General features: G+C 52.6%; 1 protein-coding gene across 1 annotated transcript; it reads right to left on the bottom strand.

Annotated features, from left to right (window-relative positions):
- Positions 1 to 5,346: 5,346 nt before the first annotated feature.
- On the bottom strand, positions 5,347 to 11,086 carry KCNS2 (potassium voltage-gated channel modifier subfamily S member 2). The gene is made up of 2 exons (XM_043601458.1): positions 10,815 to 11,086; positions 5,347 to 10,167 (listed from the first exon to the last, which is right to left on the bottom strand). The coding sequence occupies exon 2, from the start codon at positions 10,122 to 10,124 to the stop codon at positions 8,691 to 8,693; it is 1,434 nt and encodes a 477-aa protein (XP_043457393.1). The 5' UTR covers positions 10,125 to 10,167; positions 10,815 to 11,086; the 3' UTR covers positions 5,347 to 8,690.
- Positions 11,087 to 18,054: the final 6,968 nt, after the last annotated feature.

Here is an 18,054-nt window from a genome sequence, read left to right as displayed (position 1 = left end):
TGATTTAACTCTGCTTCTCGGTTCCTCTCTTGGCATCATTTGCTGAGGCCAGCACTCCAGTCTCTCTGAATATGTGACATCTGCACATTCCAGTTTCCAGGCATCAGCTCGTCCCTGAAACATCAGCTCAAATGAGTCCTTTAACATCAGGACTCGGAGCGTCTGTTAGTTCTGCCGCTTTGACACCCATTTACATATTCCCATGGTGGGTGGGGGAGGGTTCAGGTAAATGTGAAGGTCAGTAGGACATTTCGACTTGACTGGGATTTTTATCATTTACTTTTTAACATGAGAGGGCTTTTTAAAAAAACGAGACTACTGAATAATCAGTGATCTCATGTTTTAAAATTGGCAGATTACATAGTAGTATATTTAAACGCCTCCAGTCCTTGGCTGCCCAGCTTCACAGCACAGTGGAAGCTAGTGACTTCACCTGCCATGAGAAAGAGCCCAGAATTACTTCGGGGGCCCCATCAGTTCCTGCCAGCACCTCATCCACAAACAGCACTCAAATCTCAAATCTGGGAGAGGCATAAGGAAAGCTGTCTGGCTTCTCTTTTAGCGAGCGGTGGGAAAGCCCAGGGACATCCTTGGTTTTGTGCACTGCGGTTTCCCACCTCTCCTCCCGCGTGTTCCACCAAAGAAACGCAGGCTACAACCCTGCGATGGTGGCCTTTGTAATAACTGCCCCTGAGCACGGTGGGTTACAATTCAGCTGCTCCCGGTAGAGTCAGCCCTGGCAGACCCACAAAGTTTGCCAGAAAAATCAATACGAAGCTGACAGATCAAAAGTGAGTCATGCCAGCTCGCCTCTTAGGAAATGGTTAGATGGGTGTCTGACTGATAACACCTCAGTTCTTTTCATAGTAGGTCTGAAAATAGCTCAGAATTCTTTAAATGTCTGGAGATGTAGGCGACGGAAAGAGTTTTGAGTGGAAAAACACCTCCTGGAGAACCCCAACTCTGTTTCTACCATATCCCCCAGTCTGCCTGCCTCATACCACATCCCTGGGTGTCCAGGAATGACTCAGTGCTGGACAGGCCCACACACTCTTTGGGAGACCATGAGCCTAGGAGTCAGGATTGGCCATCCCGGACAGGTGGTGAGCCTGGTCATCCAACATTCAATCCCTCCATGCTGCCAACTTTTGTGTCCCTTGTTACCAATCTCTATGTCCCCATCACCTGCCCCTCATTGCCCCACGTAATGGCAACTTTTCTCTGTCCTTGAGCCCGTATGCCAATTTTTCACTTCCTTAGCTGTGACCCTTCACGTCCATGGTGCTTATGTGCAAGACGCAGTCAAGAGAGGAGTGATAAAACCTGGTGTCCACTGGGCGGGGAGTTGAAGGAGAGGGTGAGTTCTGTAAGGGAGATCCCTGAGCCACTATTTCTCCATGAGGGGTCTGAACACCACTTGCATCAAAATCACCCAGCAGCATTTTAAGAATACAGATTCCCGGAGACCTACTCCCAAGGGTCTGATTTTGTAGATGGAGTGATGCCCAGAAATCTACTTTGTTGAAAGCTCCCTAGATGATTTCAACACACAATAAAATGGCTTAAAGCCTATACTGCTTAAGGGCTATGAGCAATACCCTTTACATTTGCTTCCCTTACATCAATATGGTGCTTGGCAATTAGCTGTCAAGAAATGATTGCTGTGGTGAGTAGATGTCTAACTAAATGGAGAGGATTCAAGGATGACTAAAATTCCTGGGTGGCTGAGAGCACTGTGTTTCCATTGTCAGAAGTGGGGGAGAAGGCGGGAGGAAGAGCAGGCTTGCGCTAAAGGTGAAAAGTCCAGTTTTAGATATGGTGACCCTCGAACGCATGGGCAATGTACATGGGGCTCAGAAGTGACGTGGGGTCAGGCAAGGAGACATGCAAGTCGTCTGCACACTAGTTGAGGCTGCTGCTTGGGTAAAGTGCATTGCAGGCTGCTACAGACAAAAGTTGGGGGGAAATGCATGATCAAGAGGGTCAGAAGGAGGACAAAGACCCAATGGGAACGTGAGAGAGAGAAGCAGAGCCCTCGGGAGAACCAGCAATGTGCAGTGTCCAAAAAGTAAGAGAGGAGGGAGTGCAAAGAACTTAGAGGTTGGCCTAGGTGGGTGAAATTTGGGGGAGCCTGAGAACCGAGGAAGGGGCACCAAATTTAGCTATCAGAAAAGCACTGGTGATCTTCAAAAGAGCAGTTGGAAGAGAGTGGGAGGAACAGACGCCAATTGCAGAGATAAAACAAGGAAATGGATGAAGAGGACAGCTGAGGCTGCCAGCAGAGATCACCCACCGGGAGTTTCTCAGGGGAAAAGAAGGAGATAAGATGACAGCTATCAGGGGCCAGCAGAGGAAGACAAAGCCCTGGGCCTCGCTCATCCCTGTGGCTGTCTGTCAGATGTGGTGGCCTGCTGCAGAGACCTTCCTTTCTTCTGTTTCTCTCTGTACCCTTCCTGGGCTATCTCACCCGTGGCCTCAACGTCCACCTCACAGGTGAGGGGTCCTGTCCCAGTCTCCCCCCTGCACACCTCCATCCGCACGCTCCCAGGCACTCAGGCAACACCACCGAACCTCAGGGACAGGTCCAGGGATTCCCTGTCTCTCTTGGTGGCACCACCATCTACCCCATCACCAACCAAGCCAGACCTCCAGCCATCCCAGCCTCCCTCTCCACATCCAGTCATTGACTGAATCCTGTAGAGCCAACCACCCTGGCAACCCACTCTGCCCCTTCCTGTCCAGCCCACTCCCTTCGCATCTGACCTCAAATAGGTCTCCTGGCCCCTGCACACCTCCCCGCTGCTGCCAGAGTCGAGTTCTGACAGCACTGACTTGGTCAGATGTCCCACCCCAGTGACCAAAGAATGAAGCTCGAGCCCCTTCAGCCTTTTCTCTGGACTGGTTTGCACCGTGCTTCTTCTCAGCTCCTCTGACTCCCACGCGCTGGCCTGTGTGGGCCTCCTTGTCTGTGCTTGTGTAGGTCCCTGTTCACGGAGGTTTCTTCCCTTCCCTTCCCCCCTGTGTCTCCATTTCAGACTCCCTCGGCCACCTGTGTCTGGCCAACACCTGGCTATTTCTCTCTGTACCCCAGAAGTCCCATCTTCAGAAGGAAACATTTGCTGCTCCTTTCCTTGCGTCCTCACTGACCTCTTCATCCAAAACGCGTTTTGTAGCTTCCACGTCTATTCTGCCGGACCGCGCACCCCTTTGGTGGAGGCGGGCAATGGAGGCGCCAGGTAGATGGCGGCGGTGGACTCCAGAACCGGTCACCTCCCAGGAGGCCACTGGTGGACTCCGAGCAGGCGACGCTGACTGGGAATAAAATGAATTCAGGGCTAAAGTGACCACATCAAACTTAGCCTTTCCTATTCTCCCTAATTTTCCGTCTGCCCTTTCCCTTCAGTCTCCTATGCCTTTTCTTTCCTTCACCCTCTCCTCTGTCCCCTCCTGTGAGTTTCCTCTTTTCCCTGGCTTCTTTCTATCCCTTCTTCCTTCTGTGGGAGTTTGCACCAGCTCCTAGGCACGCCTGCCCCCTTTTCCCTGTTGTATCTCTTTCCCCTTCACCATGTCTTCGAGGCCTCATTTGTATCTACCTTCTACTAAAAGCATCCGCTTGTCCCCTGCAGACACAATCATTTGCTTTGGACAATTTAGCCAGAAGGATGATAAGATTGACAAATGAGGTCACAGAATGAGGAAAATGTTGCAGATTTTCAGACCTACAGTATCAACTGGGTATAACGCCCAGATAAGGTCCTTGGGCAGAGATGCTAGTTAAAAGTTCTCCTAAAAATAAGAGGAGATAATAACCATGCGAGCACAGTATGTAAGTTCTTCCCCACAGAGGTGTTCGTTTTCCTTTTAAGACACAAGGCATCCTGGCCTCAGAATATTCCTGAACATCCATTTTCTACCCCTGGTGGAGGGAGGACACCCGCTATGCCCCTCTGCGGCGATCGCAAGTGCCTTCTCCGTGCCGCGTGTGGGTCCCTCAGCACCCTTCCTCGGCCACTGCTGTGAGCCCGGAGGCAGGCTGACACAGCCTGTGGCATGCCCTTGCGCCCATTATGCAGAAGACACGTGCAGACACCACGGCTCCTGAGAATTAAGTGTGGTGGGGGGGTGATCCGTCTGCTCTGGCTCCACTCAGGGGCCCCGGGACCTCTTAGAAACAGGGTGGGCGATCCACCCTGCTTTACAAGGGGAACAAACATAAATGGCAAAGAGCCCTGAAGCCACATGGGATCAATGTGATTTTCCTCTCTGTCCTTTGATTTAATAGCAGGAATTAGATTAGGTGTAAATAGTATAAAGCCCAAAGGAGACACCTGTAGGTTATGTTAAAACTCTATTCACCTGGCAGAGACCCCAGTCCCAACATTCCTCTGGTATCACGATCCCTGAAACTTCCATCTATCGTGGCTGGCTACTGAAGAGAGAAATGAGAGAAAACAGGTTCATGAGCAGTCCCTCTGCTCTGCTTAGGAATAAGTTTAGGATATCAGGACCGGCTCACTGTTACTATGTGGACGTAGAGGGGCCTGTAGAAATTCTGTTTCTCTATTGTGATGGAGAATTGGCCAGAGCTTTAAGGATGATCTAATCCAACCCTTTCACTTTGCAGCAGTGGGATGTAAGGCTCAGGCCAAATGATGTGTGTTAAGATCACAGAATTGAAGGCAAAACTGGGAGTAAAGCTCAGGGACCTTCCCACAGACTCGCCGTGGCCTTTGCGATAGCTCGTGGTCTAGGGCACTACCAGGGTAAATGGGTGCTGAGGGCTGGTTCTATGTATCGCCCAGCAATACTCACACCAAACCAGCCAGGGCACTCAGGTTACCCAGGACCCAAGTTACTGTCGGGGAGGTACTGCAGCAGCAGAGACAATGGCACCCGGCGGGCAGAGGGTTGGCATGGGCAGGCCCCCCAACAGTGGTGCTGAGCAAGACAGTGTAGAAGGGGATCATCCTGCGAGAGCTGTCTGTTGCACGAGGGCTCCAAGAATAAATGACCATCCCTTCCACAAAGCAGTCTGGAGGCTCCAGATCCTGGTGAAAAGGGTACCACCTCTATATGCCTACAAAGAAGAAGTAACAGCTCTTCCTTCCCAACAAATGCTCAAAAAGCCTAGCCTTTCCTAGGAAACCCGGTCCCCCGTGCCGAACACCCTTGCGGGGTTTGCCACTCCATACATAACTGAAGTGCCTTAAGGAAGCGTAAATAATCTTTTTCTATTTAATCTTCGGGGCTGGAGTCCTGAGTGCGTCAGCGTCCCTCCTCACTCCCGAGTCCAGGCACGGAGACTCGAGTGCAGCCACCAGACATAATGGTTCAGCAGGGCCTGTGTTAATGCTTGCACAGTAGTGTGTTAATGAGTGTTAAAACTGACATCGCAAATACAGCGTTCTCAATTTTGAAAATTACAACTCTGTAACAAGTCATGCTGTTAAAACATACAGGAAATACCAGTTAAGCCTTCAAGTAGACAACACGCGGTCTGTACAGATCACTGCTATCCCAAAGTGCAGAACAAATCATTTCCTTTGAAATGAGGCAAGAATTAGCAGGTAGTTCAGTTATTCGAGTACTAAGAGAAGTAGAAATAACAAATCCGAATATTAAATACCAATTACTACCTTAGGAGCTACAAATCGGCTCGGCATTGCAACATGCCCCTCCTCGGGAGCAAACCCAGGAAATGAGGGCCTTTGGCAGAAAACAAAAACCTATAACCAATATCCATGCGGTCAAGACACAGTGTCACTTCCCAACTGGCACTTCTGAAGTGCTCTTCACATACGTAGTGAGAAGAGCCTGGTCCATATATTTGTCCCAACGGCATTGGAAATGCTGAGAGGGAGCTGCTCTTGAGCCACAGCTGGAAATAAGCAACCTGAAGCTTCTATCGGGTCCCCCTAGAGGAGGTATATGGGTCAGTCTGACAGCTTGGTGGCCGAAGACATCACCTCATAATTATAGTCTTAACTCCAGAAACAGAGCACAAAATTAACCTGATCCTCCCTGATTAGTTTCAGAGGCCAGAAGAAACTGCTACATAAAGATGTTATCTAGTATCAGTCAGAGCCCAATTGAGAGCACTTGTGAACTCTGTCCCTCGGTGGTACTCTGGAGGAGAGGAAGGTTCTTTCTCCTGGGCCACAGTCAGGTGCCATCCTTTGTGGGAATTAACTCCAGGGTTCAAGCCAGCTGGGTTGTTCTCTCTCCCTCTTATCTGAAACCACCACTTGGAGAAGTCGATGCTATTAGGACATTCTCATGCTCAGAAGTGACTGCCGTTCCAGGATGGGCACAACAATATTTTATACAAGTGTATAAATATATACAAGAGATGTTAAAAAGACAGTCTCTAAAGCACTTTGGGATTCCCCCAATGAAAGGCACCAAAAAAATGCAAGTCATTACTAAAATGAAAAGTCAAGTTTTCTAGCGTTCGCATCTGCGAAGAGCAACCACTAGGGATATCTCTTTTTTGGTGGTAAAACCTGCCTGTTGAGAAAAATACTCATGAGAGTGACTGAGTTATTCTGCCTCCTTCCTTGTTTCAACTTTTTCATGACCTTTGTGGCCCGTGACCATGGACACCATGCTCAGTGACCTGGTACCATCATCCTTGCCAAACTGAATGGTCCTGACAGATTTGTACCCTCCCCTGCCCTCAGTGCAGCTGGGAATCGTTTCATAAATTCTCTGCCATCCAGTGCTGGAAACACGAGCCTAGTGCAAATGCTAAAAAAAACCCTGCTCTTCTGACCTGGTGGCCAGTTGCCCCTAAGTCATCGCATCTCTCCTGATACTTCTGACCAAGAGACGAAGACGGTAAATTGTCTGGCATTAGGAAGTGGCCACCTCCTCGCCCTTCCCCCATGAGGCTCCAGTACGATGGAAGGATTTGAACTTGGAACTCAGGGGTGTAAGGGACTGGTACATTCATCCAACAGATTGCTCACTCTGTAGAAGCCATGGCAACTCTAAGTAGCAAAGCCTTCTGACAAGATCCTGAGGTATGTGTTTTCTTCAACCAGCAGAAGGCCCCAAACTTGCATAAAAAGCCAGCCTTTCTCCTCGCTGAGACCCCGGGATTCGGCAGCCTTTTCAAAGACCGAACAGTAACAAAAACCAACCGACGAACCACCTGACTACCTGGAAGATAACAGAGAACTACATTACAAAGAGGCCCAGATTGCCTTCACCATGTTGTGTGCTAGTTGACTGAAGAAGAGGAGAGAGGGCATTGTGGAGAAGGAAAGCGTTCTCAACCTTCAGCACAAGCGGAGAAATTTAAAGGTCTTTTAAGTAGCAGCAAGCTTTGCAAGAAGTTTGCCATTATATGTGACATTTTATGAAGTAACGGTGTTTTGTTTTACAGCTCTTTCCTTGCTCCTGGCCTCTCCCCACCCTCTCCCGACGAAAGGCTGTTGAAATGGAAATAATCACTACAGTATTTCCATCCTGGGTAAGCCACACAGCCTTCATTCATGCATGGCTATATTCTGAGTACACACTTGCACGCCGCCCGGTTTCCATGTCAAACCAGGAACTCCAGGGCAATTAGAGCATCCTATATAACATACTGTATCCTGGAAGCAAAATTACCTAAGTTCTGCTTGGAAATAAAAGGGCTCTCATTTTATGAGCTACCAGAGCAGGCAACAAAGTTTCTAAGCTACTGCCCTTGCTAGCAACCCAATAATGTTTGCCTCAGGGAGATAATACAACAGTAAACCTCTTTTTAGTTGAGAAAGACAACACGACCTTATTTCTAAACATCTTAAAAAATAAATATTTCAAAAACATGCTTTGATCTAAGACACGGCAAAGTTTGGTCAGTGGCCTAGACCAGGAACCTCAGCCAGAAATAAATGTCTCCATGGCCACCGTAGGAAAATGAAGGCCTGATTTTGAAGGTCTTCAGGTATCCCGCAATTTAGCCCCCATTTAGCTGAAGCCCTGTCCCTAATGCTTCTCTTTTGGGAAAAAAAATACTCAACCTTCACCACACGTTTAACTAAGTAACATTCTCTAAAAGTGACATTTACGAGATGAACATCAGTGTACCCATGCAAGCCACAGAGTTACAGACGATTGGTAAAAACAACTCACAGCCTTGCATCGGTCATATGCGCTTAACTTCACGTTCTTTGTTTTGGTATCGAAACTAAATGAAAGCAATGGATAGAGAACTGAGATTTTGTTTTCAGCTGACTGGGCAAAATCTCATCACATCCTTGCTGACCTCACCAATGTGTTTCCACAGGACAGAGTTGTGGGGGCTTTTTGTACAGAACTCACATGACAACCTCAGAAACAAGAGCACAAACAACTCACAGACAGTACTGGGCCACGAGCACTAGAAGAGAGTACACAATAAACAGAAAAAATTAGCATTCTGGGTGGTACTCATCTGGCAGAAAGGTGAACATTTTACGCCCACGATGCAAAGACCAGTGAGTGTCATTTCATTGAAGGGTGCAAAGGCATGGTGTCTGACACAACACCCTCTAAAAAGGATTCTAAATACTGTAAAAGCAACCTGGGGTGCACAACCCATGCATCTCTCCCCTTTGGGGCTGGGCATACTCCTTACGCCATAACTCTAAGGTGCCTGGACTGTGCCAGAGGCACCAGAGGCAGCTCAGCAACGTAGGTTTGAGGATGACAAGTCCTCTCGGCTAATGTAGGGAATCATTTAAACTTAGTTCACTTGGTGAGCTCCTGCTCATGTTCGTCAGGCTTGCCATGAGGGATTTAACTTTATGTGCATAGTAGTCCCTTAAATTGACAGAGGGAACCTCCTTCATTCCATCTCCGAAGTCACAGCTGCGCATGGCACTCTCAAGTTGCTTTTGGCGCCGATAAAAGTGGGAGAACTTGTTGAAGATCAAGGTGATGGGCAGTACCACCACCAGGATACCCGCCAAGATGCAGGCAGAGGCGGTCAGCTTCCCTGCGGTGGTTCCCGGGACCACATCCCCGTACCCCACAGTGGTCATACTGACGGTGGCCCACCACCAGCAGGCAGGGATGGTGGTCAGGCCCTCATTCTCCTCCTTTTCAATGGTGTAGGCCACTACAGAGAAGATGGAAATCCCCACAGAGAGATAGAGCAAAAGCAGCCCTACTTCTTTGTAGCTGTATTTCAGGGTGGCGCCCAGGGAGCGGAGGCCAGTGGAGTGTCTAGCCAGCTTTAAGATGCGGAAAATCCGCATCAGCCTCAGGACCTGGGCCACCCTGCCCAAGTTGGCCAGGGTAGGTGTGCTCTCTACCACCAGATTCACCACCAGAGTGATGTAAAAGGGTACAATGGACATGAGGTCAATAAGGTTTAGGGCATTCTTGAAAAATTTGAGGAAGTCAGGGGCCACGGCAAACCTGGCCACCAGCTCAAACGTGAACCAGGCGATACCAAAGTGCTCCACAATTTCGAACCTGGGGTCCTCTCCAGGGTTGCCCTGGCTGTCAGGTATTTGGAAGTCCGGCAGGCTATTCAGGCACATGGTGATGATGGACCCCAACACCACCAGGATGGACAAGATGCTGAAGACCCTGCTCAAGACCGAGTAGCCAGGGTTGTCCAGCGCCAGCCACAGCTGCCTGCGGAAGTTGCCCAGCGGCTGCCCATCAAACTTGGAGGCATCGTTGTAGAAGGCCAGGATCTCATCGAAGGAGGATGTGGTGCTCTCCTGGTCGCTCTGCTCATCCCACTTCTCCTGTTCGGGCTCCACTTTGCGGCCATGGTAGCTGTAGCTGCAGCAGGAGTCGATGAAGAACTCGTTTATGCCCCAGTACTCGATCTCCTGGCTGAAGGAGAAGACGCACAGTTCGGCCATGACGTGAAGCTTGCCAGTGTGGTAGAAATGCAGCACATAGGGGAAGAGCTCGGGGTTGCGGTCAAAGTAGAACTCACGCTGGACATCGTCGTAGTCATCACAGAGCTCCAGAATGGCCTCGCGCGAGTGGCAGAGCAGCAGGCGGCCCAGACGCGTCTCAGGAAAGCGCAGCAGGGTGTGCGAGCGCAGCCGCCTCTTGAAGCCTCCTACGTTGATGCGGATCTCTCCATCTTCGACGTTGGCCTCCGACACGTCCCACAGGCTCCGGCGGGTCATGCTGGAGACGCCCGGCCGCCCGTGCCACGCGGGGGCGCTACACCTGAAGGCGGAGGAAACGGCGTCCTGTGAGCGCGGGGTGCCCAAGACCACGGCTCCCCTCTCCTTTCTCCCCACCCCTCTCTGGCGAGCCCAGTCCTCCCCAGGCGGGCCTCTGGGGGCTGAAGGGCACTGGGATAGGGGGAAGGTTCCGTGGGGTTTGGCCCCCTCCCAAGGAAAGGTTTGGGAGGAGAAGGTCTGTTTTCAGTAGCATGGCTGCGCCTCCATCCCCACCCCGGGGGTCCTGTCGGTCGCTTTACGCTTGTGGGGGTCGCTCCCCCGCGGCTCAGAGAGCCCAGGGGGGCTGAAAGCTGACCTTGCCCGTGGGCAGGCCGAGGAGACACCCCCGCCCGCTCGCCGCAGACAGGCGGGACTGTACCTGGGATGCGCACGGGCAGGGCTGGGCCGAGGGTGGGGGACGCGCAGCTTCGGCAGGGGGGGCGGAGAAATTCACCGCTCGAGTCTGTAAACCCGGGCTGTGGGTAGGGGGCCAGCCTGGCGTCCCCTGCGTCCAGCCCTCACGACTGGAGCCCCCTAGCCCCCCGCCCCGGGCCTCCCCGCCCGCCTGGCGCGGTGCCCGGGAGCCGCGTGCGCCGCGCCTTACCCAGCGGAGCTGCCCAGGCTCGCCCTGCGCGTTCTGGAAGCGCTTACCTGCAAGCACCGGGGCCCGCGGCCGAGGCCGGCGGGAAACTTCCCCGACCTGCTTGTTAGCATCTCTGCGGCCGCCGCTGCCGGCTGGCTGTGCGTGTGCGCGCGGGTGCGAGTGTGTGTGCGCCTGTGTGTGCGCCCGGCGGGCCGGCGGGCGGGGTCCGCCAAGCGTCTCCTCCTGTCTCCGGCCGGAGATGCTGCCGCCTGCTCGCAGTTGCGGGAGGCTCACAGGTGGCTGCGTGGCCCCGACGCTTGCAGAGCCCCCCTCTCTCGATCCGCATGCCCCTCAGCGCCCGAGAGAGACAGCAGCCCGCGCCGCAGGCGCCGGCGGGAGCGGGAGCGGGAGCGGAGCCGGTGCGCCTCGGCTTGGCCCTGCGCTGGGGCGCAGAGAGCGGTGGTGCTGAACGGACAGCTCCACGCGCCCCACTCCGGGGCGCGGCCGCCGCCCCAGACTCCGGAGATGGAGCTGCCGCCGCCGCCTGAGCTTCTCGGCTCTCCTCCGGCGCGTCACCGCGACCCTTTTGCGCCCGAGGCTCGACGCAGGGCCGACACCTTTCCCATCCCCTGATGACAGCTATTACTGCCACGATCCCTCCTCCCAGGGCGCAGGCAGGGGACTGCCTACGGTGACCTTTCCCCACTGGGTGCTGGGCAAGAGCCCGGCCGAGGAAGGAGGGGTGGCTTGCGCGAGTCTGGGGGAAGGGCAGGGCTCCAGGGACCCCAGGTTTCCCCTTTTAGGGACCTGATGAAAAGTTTCCTGAAGCTGGGGGTGGGGGTTAGCGAAAGGCAACAGGAGGGAAGAAAAGGGGCAGGGAAGCCTGAGGTCAGCTCATCTTAGCTTGCCAGGGGTGGGAGCGCAGCCCCCACCTCTTGGGAGGGAGTCAAGGGGTTCTTTGGGGGAATTCTGTGTGGGTGCCGTGTGTGTACAGGCCAGTGGGGTGTGCAGGCTTTATAGGAGAGTAAGGATCTCTGTGTTTGTGTGCGTGTGTGTGTGTGTGTGTGTGGTCTGAGGACAGTATGACTTTTCAGTATCTGTGTGCGCAGTGTTGATAAAAATGGAACCTCTGAAGGGTGAGGAGATGTGCACAGTGTGCCAGAACAGGGGAACCTAAGGCATGTCAGTGTAGCGTGTCACAACGGGTGACTGTTAGCTCTGTGTACTGTGTGCTGTACACAGTGTAGTATTCAATGCGACTGTGACAGTGTCTGTGTGTAATAAAATAAGAACTGTGTGCCTACGGGCTCCGTGGGGACTGTGCAGGTCTGTGAGTCCAGTGCAGATGTGCTCAGTGTCTCTGTCCCCATTCCCCAGGAGACTTGTGGCCCAACTCTGAGCTCTCGGTCTCCCAAGATTGTTCCTTAAGTCACCGCCTGTTGGGCCTGATTTGAGAAATAGACCCACAATCTCTGGGGAGCCCCCTCCCCTTGGTCTTTCAGCCCTTGCACAGACCCCATTTGCAAAGACTGGAGCACCTTGTGAGCTTAGCAGGGAGCTAGCGGGCTACAGGTCTTGGTCCGAAGTCCTGGGGAAAGCCCCTGCGGTGTGGCTCTGGACTCACAGGGCAGCCAGCACAGCCACAGTGGAAAGCACATCCCTTCTTTCTGTGGGTCTGGCAACGCTGTCCCAGTTAGACAGGTGCTCTGTGGAGCTCCAGTGCTTTGGGGCTCCCTGGAGGGCCTGGGAAAGACCCTTGAACTGGCTCTGTGCAGGGGTTCTTGGATCCAAGCCTGGCTTCACTTAGAGGAGACCATGCCTGTGCCAGCCATTTGCCTCAGGATATGTGGGGAGGTGGGTGTGTGCAGGTGTGTTGTCTGCTGAGAGGGCTCCACCCCCACCCCCATGTCACTGCAAGCACCTGCAAGTGCAGGGGTTTCCAGGGAAGCAGCACGTGTGGGAGGGGGATGAACAGGGTGGCGAGGGCCACATGAGCATCCCTTCTCTTGTGTCTGATGTTTTTAGAGAGGGGTGTGTGTGTGTGTGTGTGTGTGTGTGTGAGAGAGAGAGAGAGAGAGAGAGAGAGAGAGAGAGAGAAGTGGCGGAATCTGGCATTTGTCGTCTTTGTCTCCGTCCCTGTTTCTGTCAGGTCTGCATTTGGAGTATGTGCACTTCATCTCCTACCTAGTTCTGTTGGACCCACCATTTGAAGTCTGTGGCTCCCTCCGCACCTGGCTGGGTTGCAGTCTGGAGGCCCCTGGGTGTCCTTTATCCCCATGGGAGTGCTGCTGAGAGTGTGCCAGCCCTTGCTGAGGGTGTGTGTGTGTCTGTAAGTACAGGCGTAATCGCTGTGTTGCTGCCTCTTTCACTCTTCTTCAACCCCCTCCCACACCTTGGGGGTGGCGGCTGTGAGATCTCCCTGCTGCAGGTGCCCTTTGCAGCAGCACCTGTGGGGCTGGCTTTGTGGGCCCAGTGACTTGCTGTCTTGCCCTTCGCTGTCATCATCGCCGTGTGCTGCCTGGCTGCTGGCTGCCCCAAAGCTTTCAGCCCCCCTTTCTGCTTCACCAGCACATGTCTGTATGGCTTCTGCTGCATGGCCACCATCCCCAGCCACTCCCATTCCCTTGGCCTCGCTCCTGACTCTTCTGGTTTAGCTCAGTGTATAAATCACCTTCTCCTGAAGAATTTGGAGGGCTCCCTCCCCCCACCAAAAAAATGCTTGGGTTTGATAACTCTGGGGTTCTCCTCCCTCCCCTGCTTTATGTATCTGCCTGCCTCCTTCTGTTCCTGTCTGTTTTTGTTCTTGCTCATTCCTTCTTCCTTTATGGTCGTGGGAGATTTTGCTCCACGGGCCCATAAAGACAGAGCCCCCTCTGCCTTCTGTTTCTCTTTGTTTCTCCCACACCCACGACCACCCGGCCTGTGCTCTGCTCAGGCCCACTGGGCTCTCACCCATCTCAGCTCTGCACCCTGCTCCCGCCAGCCCCCCTCCTCCTTCCTCTTTTCCATTCACCTTCCCTTCCTCCCTCTCTGCCACTCCCTTGTCCACTTCCGCAGCCCATGGAGCTATGCCAACATGCCCCCAGCTGCTTGGCAGCCCACCGTTCCTACTTGCCCTTTGTGAGCTTTGCCTGGAGTCAAGGACAAGCCCCCCCGCCCACCTTTCCTTGAAGGGAAAATGAACTTAAGGGCTGCAAAGAGAAGACCAAGTTTGGGGCATCTCAGTTATTTCTTGGAAAGGCTGAGGCAGAAGCTCTGTGTGTGACAGATGCCTTTGCAGAGGGTTAAGTGTATGTGACAGGCAGAGCCACTTGTTTATTTCCCAGTCACTGTGCTGAAGAGAAATGGAGCCATCTCGCTCCTTCTGTACCAGGGAAGCTGGCTGTGTTTATGGTTTATTTAGAGGTCTGAGCCCTGATCTTAAAATACAGCCGCCTGCTCCAGGCACACATCAAGGCCTACCCCTGCCCCCCAGCCCTGGCTGGCCCTGCCAGGGAGATCCTGAAGGGGTGGGGTGGGGGAGGTTGGGAAAGGCACCCTGGGAAGGGGGACAAAGGGACCCCCAGGCAGTGGCCCAGATCCCTGCACCTGGGTGACTATTATCTCTGCCTCCCCTGCCAGCAGCACTGATCTCTCAGTGAGCCCACACATCTCAGAGTCGGCTTTTTTCTCTGACAGGCGAGGGGGCTGCTCTGGCGGCTTGGCTGAGGGGGCTGGGCTGCCTGACCTACATTCCCCACTGCAGAGAGCTGAGCGCTCATGCCTGCCATCCCACTGGAGTGGACTATTCACCTGTGTCCATCCTGCCCCCTGCCAGCCACCCTTCCCAGTGTCTCTTAAAGACACAAACCAGGTCATGTCTTTCTTTTCTGAAAACCTTCCAGAGGCTCCCTAACAAACTGAAAACAAAAGCCACTTCCTGATCACAGTTCCAAGACCCTCCACGATGCACCCCTGCCCAGCTCACAGACTTCATCTCACCTGTCTCTTCTCTACCAATTATGCTCTAGCTACATGCCCCTTTGCTCCATCCACAGGGCCTTTGCACCTACTATTCTCTGCTCATCATGGCAGCTCGACAAGGCAGGTTTCCTGTAGCTCAGGTCTTGCGTTAAATGTCACCTCCTCAGAGGGGCCTAACCGCTCAATTTAAACTGGATCCCACATGGGGCACCTGGATTGTTCAGTTGGTTAAGCATCTGACTTCTGCTCAGGTCATGATCTTGGGTACATAAAGTTCGAGCTCTGAGTCAAGCTCTGTGCTAACAACGCAGAGCCTGGAGCCGTTTAGGGTTCTGTATCTCCCTCTCTCTCTGCCCCTCCCCCGCCCCTGCTCACACTCTGTCTCTCTCTCTTCTCAAAAATAAACATCAAAATAAATTTTAAACTGGATCCTGCAGTTTCTATTATTTCTCACACAGAACTTATAGTAAATAGTTATTGAACATGTGATTGAATGATGAATGAACGGGGCTGAGTCTTGACCCCACCTCCTCTTCCTCTGATGGATCAAGAAGGCAGTTGGAAAATGAGGAGTTGCTGTGCCTGGGGCTATGGCTTGGGGACCCCAGACTCTGGGGTGCTCTCCCAAGTAATTGGTTAGACTAATGGGTCTCATCCCTGGCTGCACATTAGAATCACTCAGGAGCTGTTGAAATAGTCAATGCCCCTGGATGCCTGGGGTCTCACCCTAGACCAATTAAATCGGAATCCCTGATGTAGGGCCAGGGAATCAGTGTTTTCTTAAAGCCCCTAAGTGATCGCAATATGGAGCCAAGATTGAAAGCTTGAGCCGCATGTCTTTGTGAACGTGAACACAGCGTGAACACAGAACTGTATGCCTACGTGCAGCTCAATGGTCAGCACCAAAGGCAGGGGCTGTATCTTGCTCAGCTTAGTAAACACTCACACCCACCCCAACTGTTAAGTTGTGCTTGCCCCAGTGGGTATCATAAATGCTGGTATAGGTGTGCCTCTCAGAATCATTTACTTTAATGATAATTTGTGATTAGGAATAGTCAAGGTTTCTTCCCTACCTCGGAAGAGGATGCATTCGTGAGTGAGCCTTTATTATGTGAACGGTGGTGATGGGGACTGGGAACCAGGGAGCCAGCAGGCCTGTCTAGGTGGATTTAGGGTAGAAAGGGCACAGAGAAGTGGCTAGGGGTGGAGGCAGACCAAAGAGAAGAGGGAAGCAGGAGGGGGAGGGGGCAGGTCCTGAGCTGGGCAATTGGCCTGAGCCTTGGGAAGGAGGGCACTGGGGAGGGAAGGAACCAGACGTGTGGGAGATTAAGAGACAAAATGGGGGACAAAGGTTTTAAGTTTTGCTGCATTATGAATGCAATTCCTCATTAAGTGTTTTCTCAAGAGGCAACAGTAAATATTTCTATCACTTTTGTATTGTTTTTGGTTGCAGGGCTGAATATATTATAGGTGGGTCCTTGCCTAGGCTGTTTGCTTTTATCCCCAGAGACCACCCTCCCCTCCTCCTACAGCCCTCCATCCCTAGGCACCCCTGGAGGTCGACAAGGGAAGGAAGGTTGTTTCTGAAGGGCTCCTCTTTGAGTTCCTTAGTAAAAAGAGATGTCCAGAGGTCCCACAGTTGGCAGGCATAGGAGTTGGGGCCTCAAGGTCCTGACTCTTGTGTCTCTCTCCGAGAGCCTTCTCCTTGGGAGGCCCTCCCTAGGAGCCCTGCTGGCTACTGCTCCATGCGGGCCCTTCCATGGATCTCCCAGAATATCCTGGGAAGAGGCTGAAATAATTAAGATAAAACTGATTAAATGCAGACTTAAGGTCACCGCAAGGGAAATTACTCAGAGGACAACATGTCACCCAGGTAGCAGCCCTCCCAGTCTCACCTTCACCTGCCTCTTGGGCTCTGTCTCCTCCCTACCCCAGGCCTTCCTGAAAGCTCACGGTGTGGAGTTTGAGCCACAGAGACCCAGGAGACCCCCCTCTCTCTGCCTCAGACATGTCATTTCTGTTGTCCCTCCTCTACTGACCCTTCTCTGGGTGACTGTCAGCTGGACTGAAGCCTCCAGTTCTCAGCCTGGCCCTAATCTCTGGGCCTATCAAGACACTAGATCAGGACAATCTGCCTTAAGGCCCTTACTTGTGGGAGTGGCATCTCAGCCCAGCAGGTGGCTGATGAAGATAAGATGGCAGAGAAATTGACGCTGAGGGTGAAGACAATGAGGGCAGTAGCAGAGGGAAGCCTGGCGGCTGGGGTATGTGCCCTGGAGGCAGGCTGCTTGTGTCCCAGTCCAGCTCTTCTTTCTCCATATGCCTGGTGAAACATTTGCCCCCTCCATGCTTTGAGGTCTTCATCTTGAAAACCTGTGACAGTCCCAAACTCACAAGGTTATCTCGAGAAGAAAAGGAGCATTAAAGAGCTATAGCAAGGCCTGGCACATAGCGAGTGCTTCAAATGTGAACCGTGACCAGTACTGATGGCTGAGCGCTTGTGATGTGATCTGCCTTGTGTTAAGTGGGGGGTTTAGACTCAAACATGGCTCTCTGGTCCCAGATATGCCCTCTTAACCATCTCAGGTAGGTGCAGAATTAGTCAGGGCAGGCTAATTGCTATAATGAATACCCCCCAGATGCCGATAGTTTAACATGATAAAAGGACCATTTCCTGCTTCGGTTATACTCCAACTGGGTGTTTGGGAGCGGCCTTCCTGGACTCAAGTGATCCCAGTCTCCTCCCTAGAGCAGCTTCCAGGACTTTGGGCCCCTTCCTTGGGATCCTCTGCATCAGGATGGCACACGAGCGAAGAGAACGTGGAGGATGGCACGAAATGTTTCCAGGGCCAGGTCTGGACGTGGCTGACTGCGTTTCTGCCCATATTCCTTTAATAGGACTTAATCACATGGCCCCATGTAACTGGAGAGAGGGGAAGAGGAGGTTGTAGAAGAGAAATTAGCATTCTCTGTTGCCAATGCATGTGTAGAAGCTGGTAGACGTCCTGCATCCATTCTCCGGAGATAGGAAGAGAGAACACAGGAAGATGCCCCCTGGCTGTTTACCATGAGGTGGCTGAAGGTGTCCCAGCTGGAAGGGCTTTCCTCCAGGACACAGGCCCAGGGTGCCCTGTCTCTCTAGGAGTCCTGAGCCGGCACTGAGGAATGGTTTTGTCTCAGATAAGGCCTTATTCCCCTTTTTTCAGAACTTTTCCACACCACATATTTGAAGAAAGGTGTCAGTCCCAGTTCTTGGTTGGAATCAGCAGATAATTAGGCAGAAAAAGTGTGTAATAAAGGAGGTCACAAACTTCTAGGAGAGAAATGAGACTTGGAAGCTGCAGA

Source organism: Prionailurus bengalensis, chromosome F2, assembly GCF_016509475.1.
Source record: "Prionailurus bengalensis isolate Pbe53 chromosome F2, Fcat_Pben_1.1_paternal_pri, whole genome shotgun sequence".
NCBI classification, from domain to species: domain Eukaryota; kingdom Metazoa; phylum Chordata; class Mammalia; order Carnivora; family Felidae; genus Prionailurus; species Prionailurus bengalensis.
The sequence above is the reverse complement of the archived record's forward strand: the minus strand, read 5'-3'. Positions and strand labels throughout refer to the sequence as shown.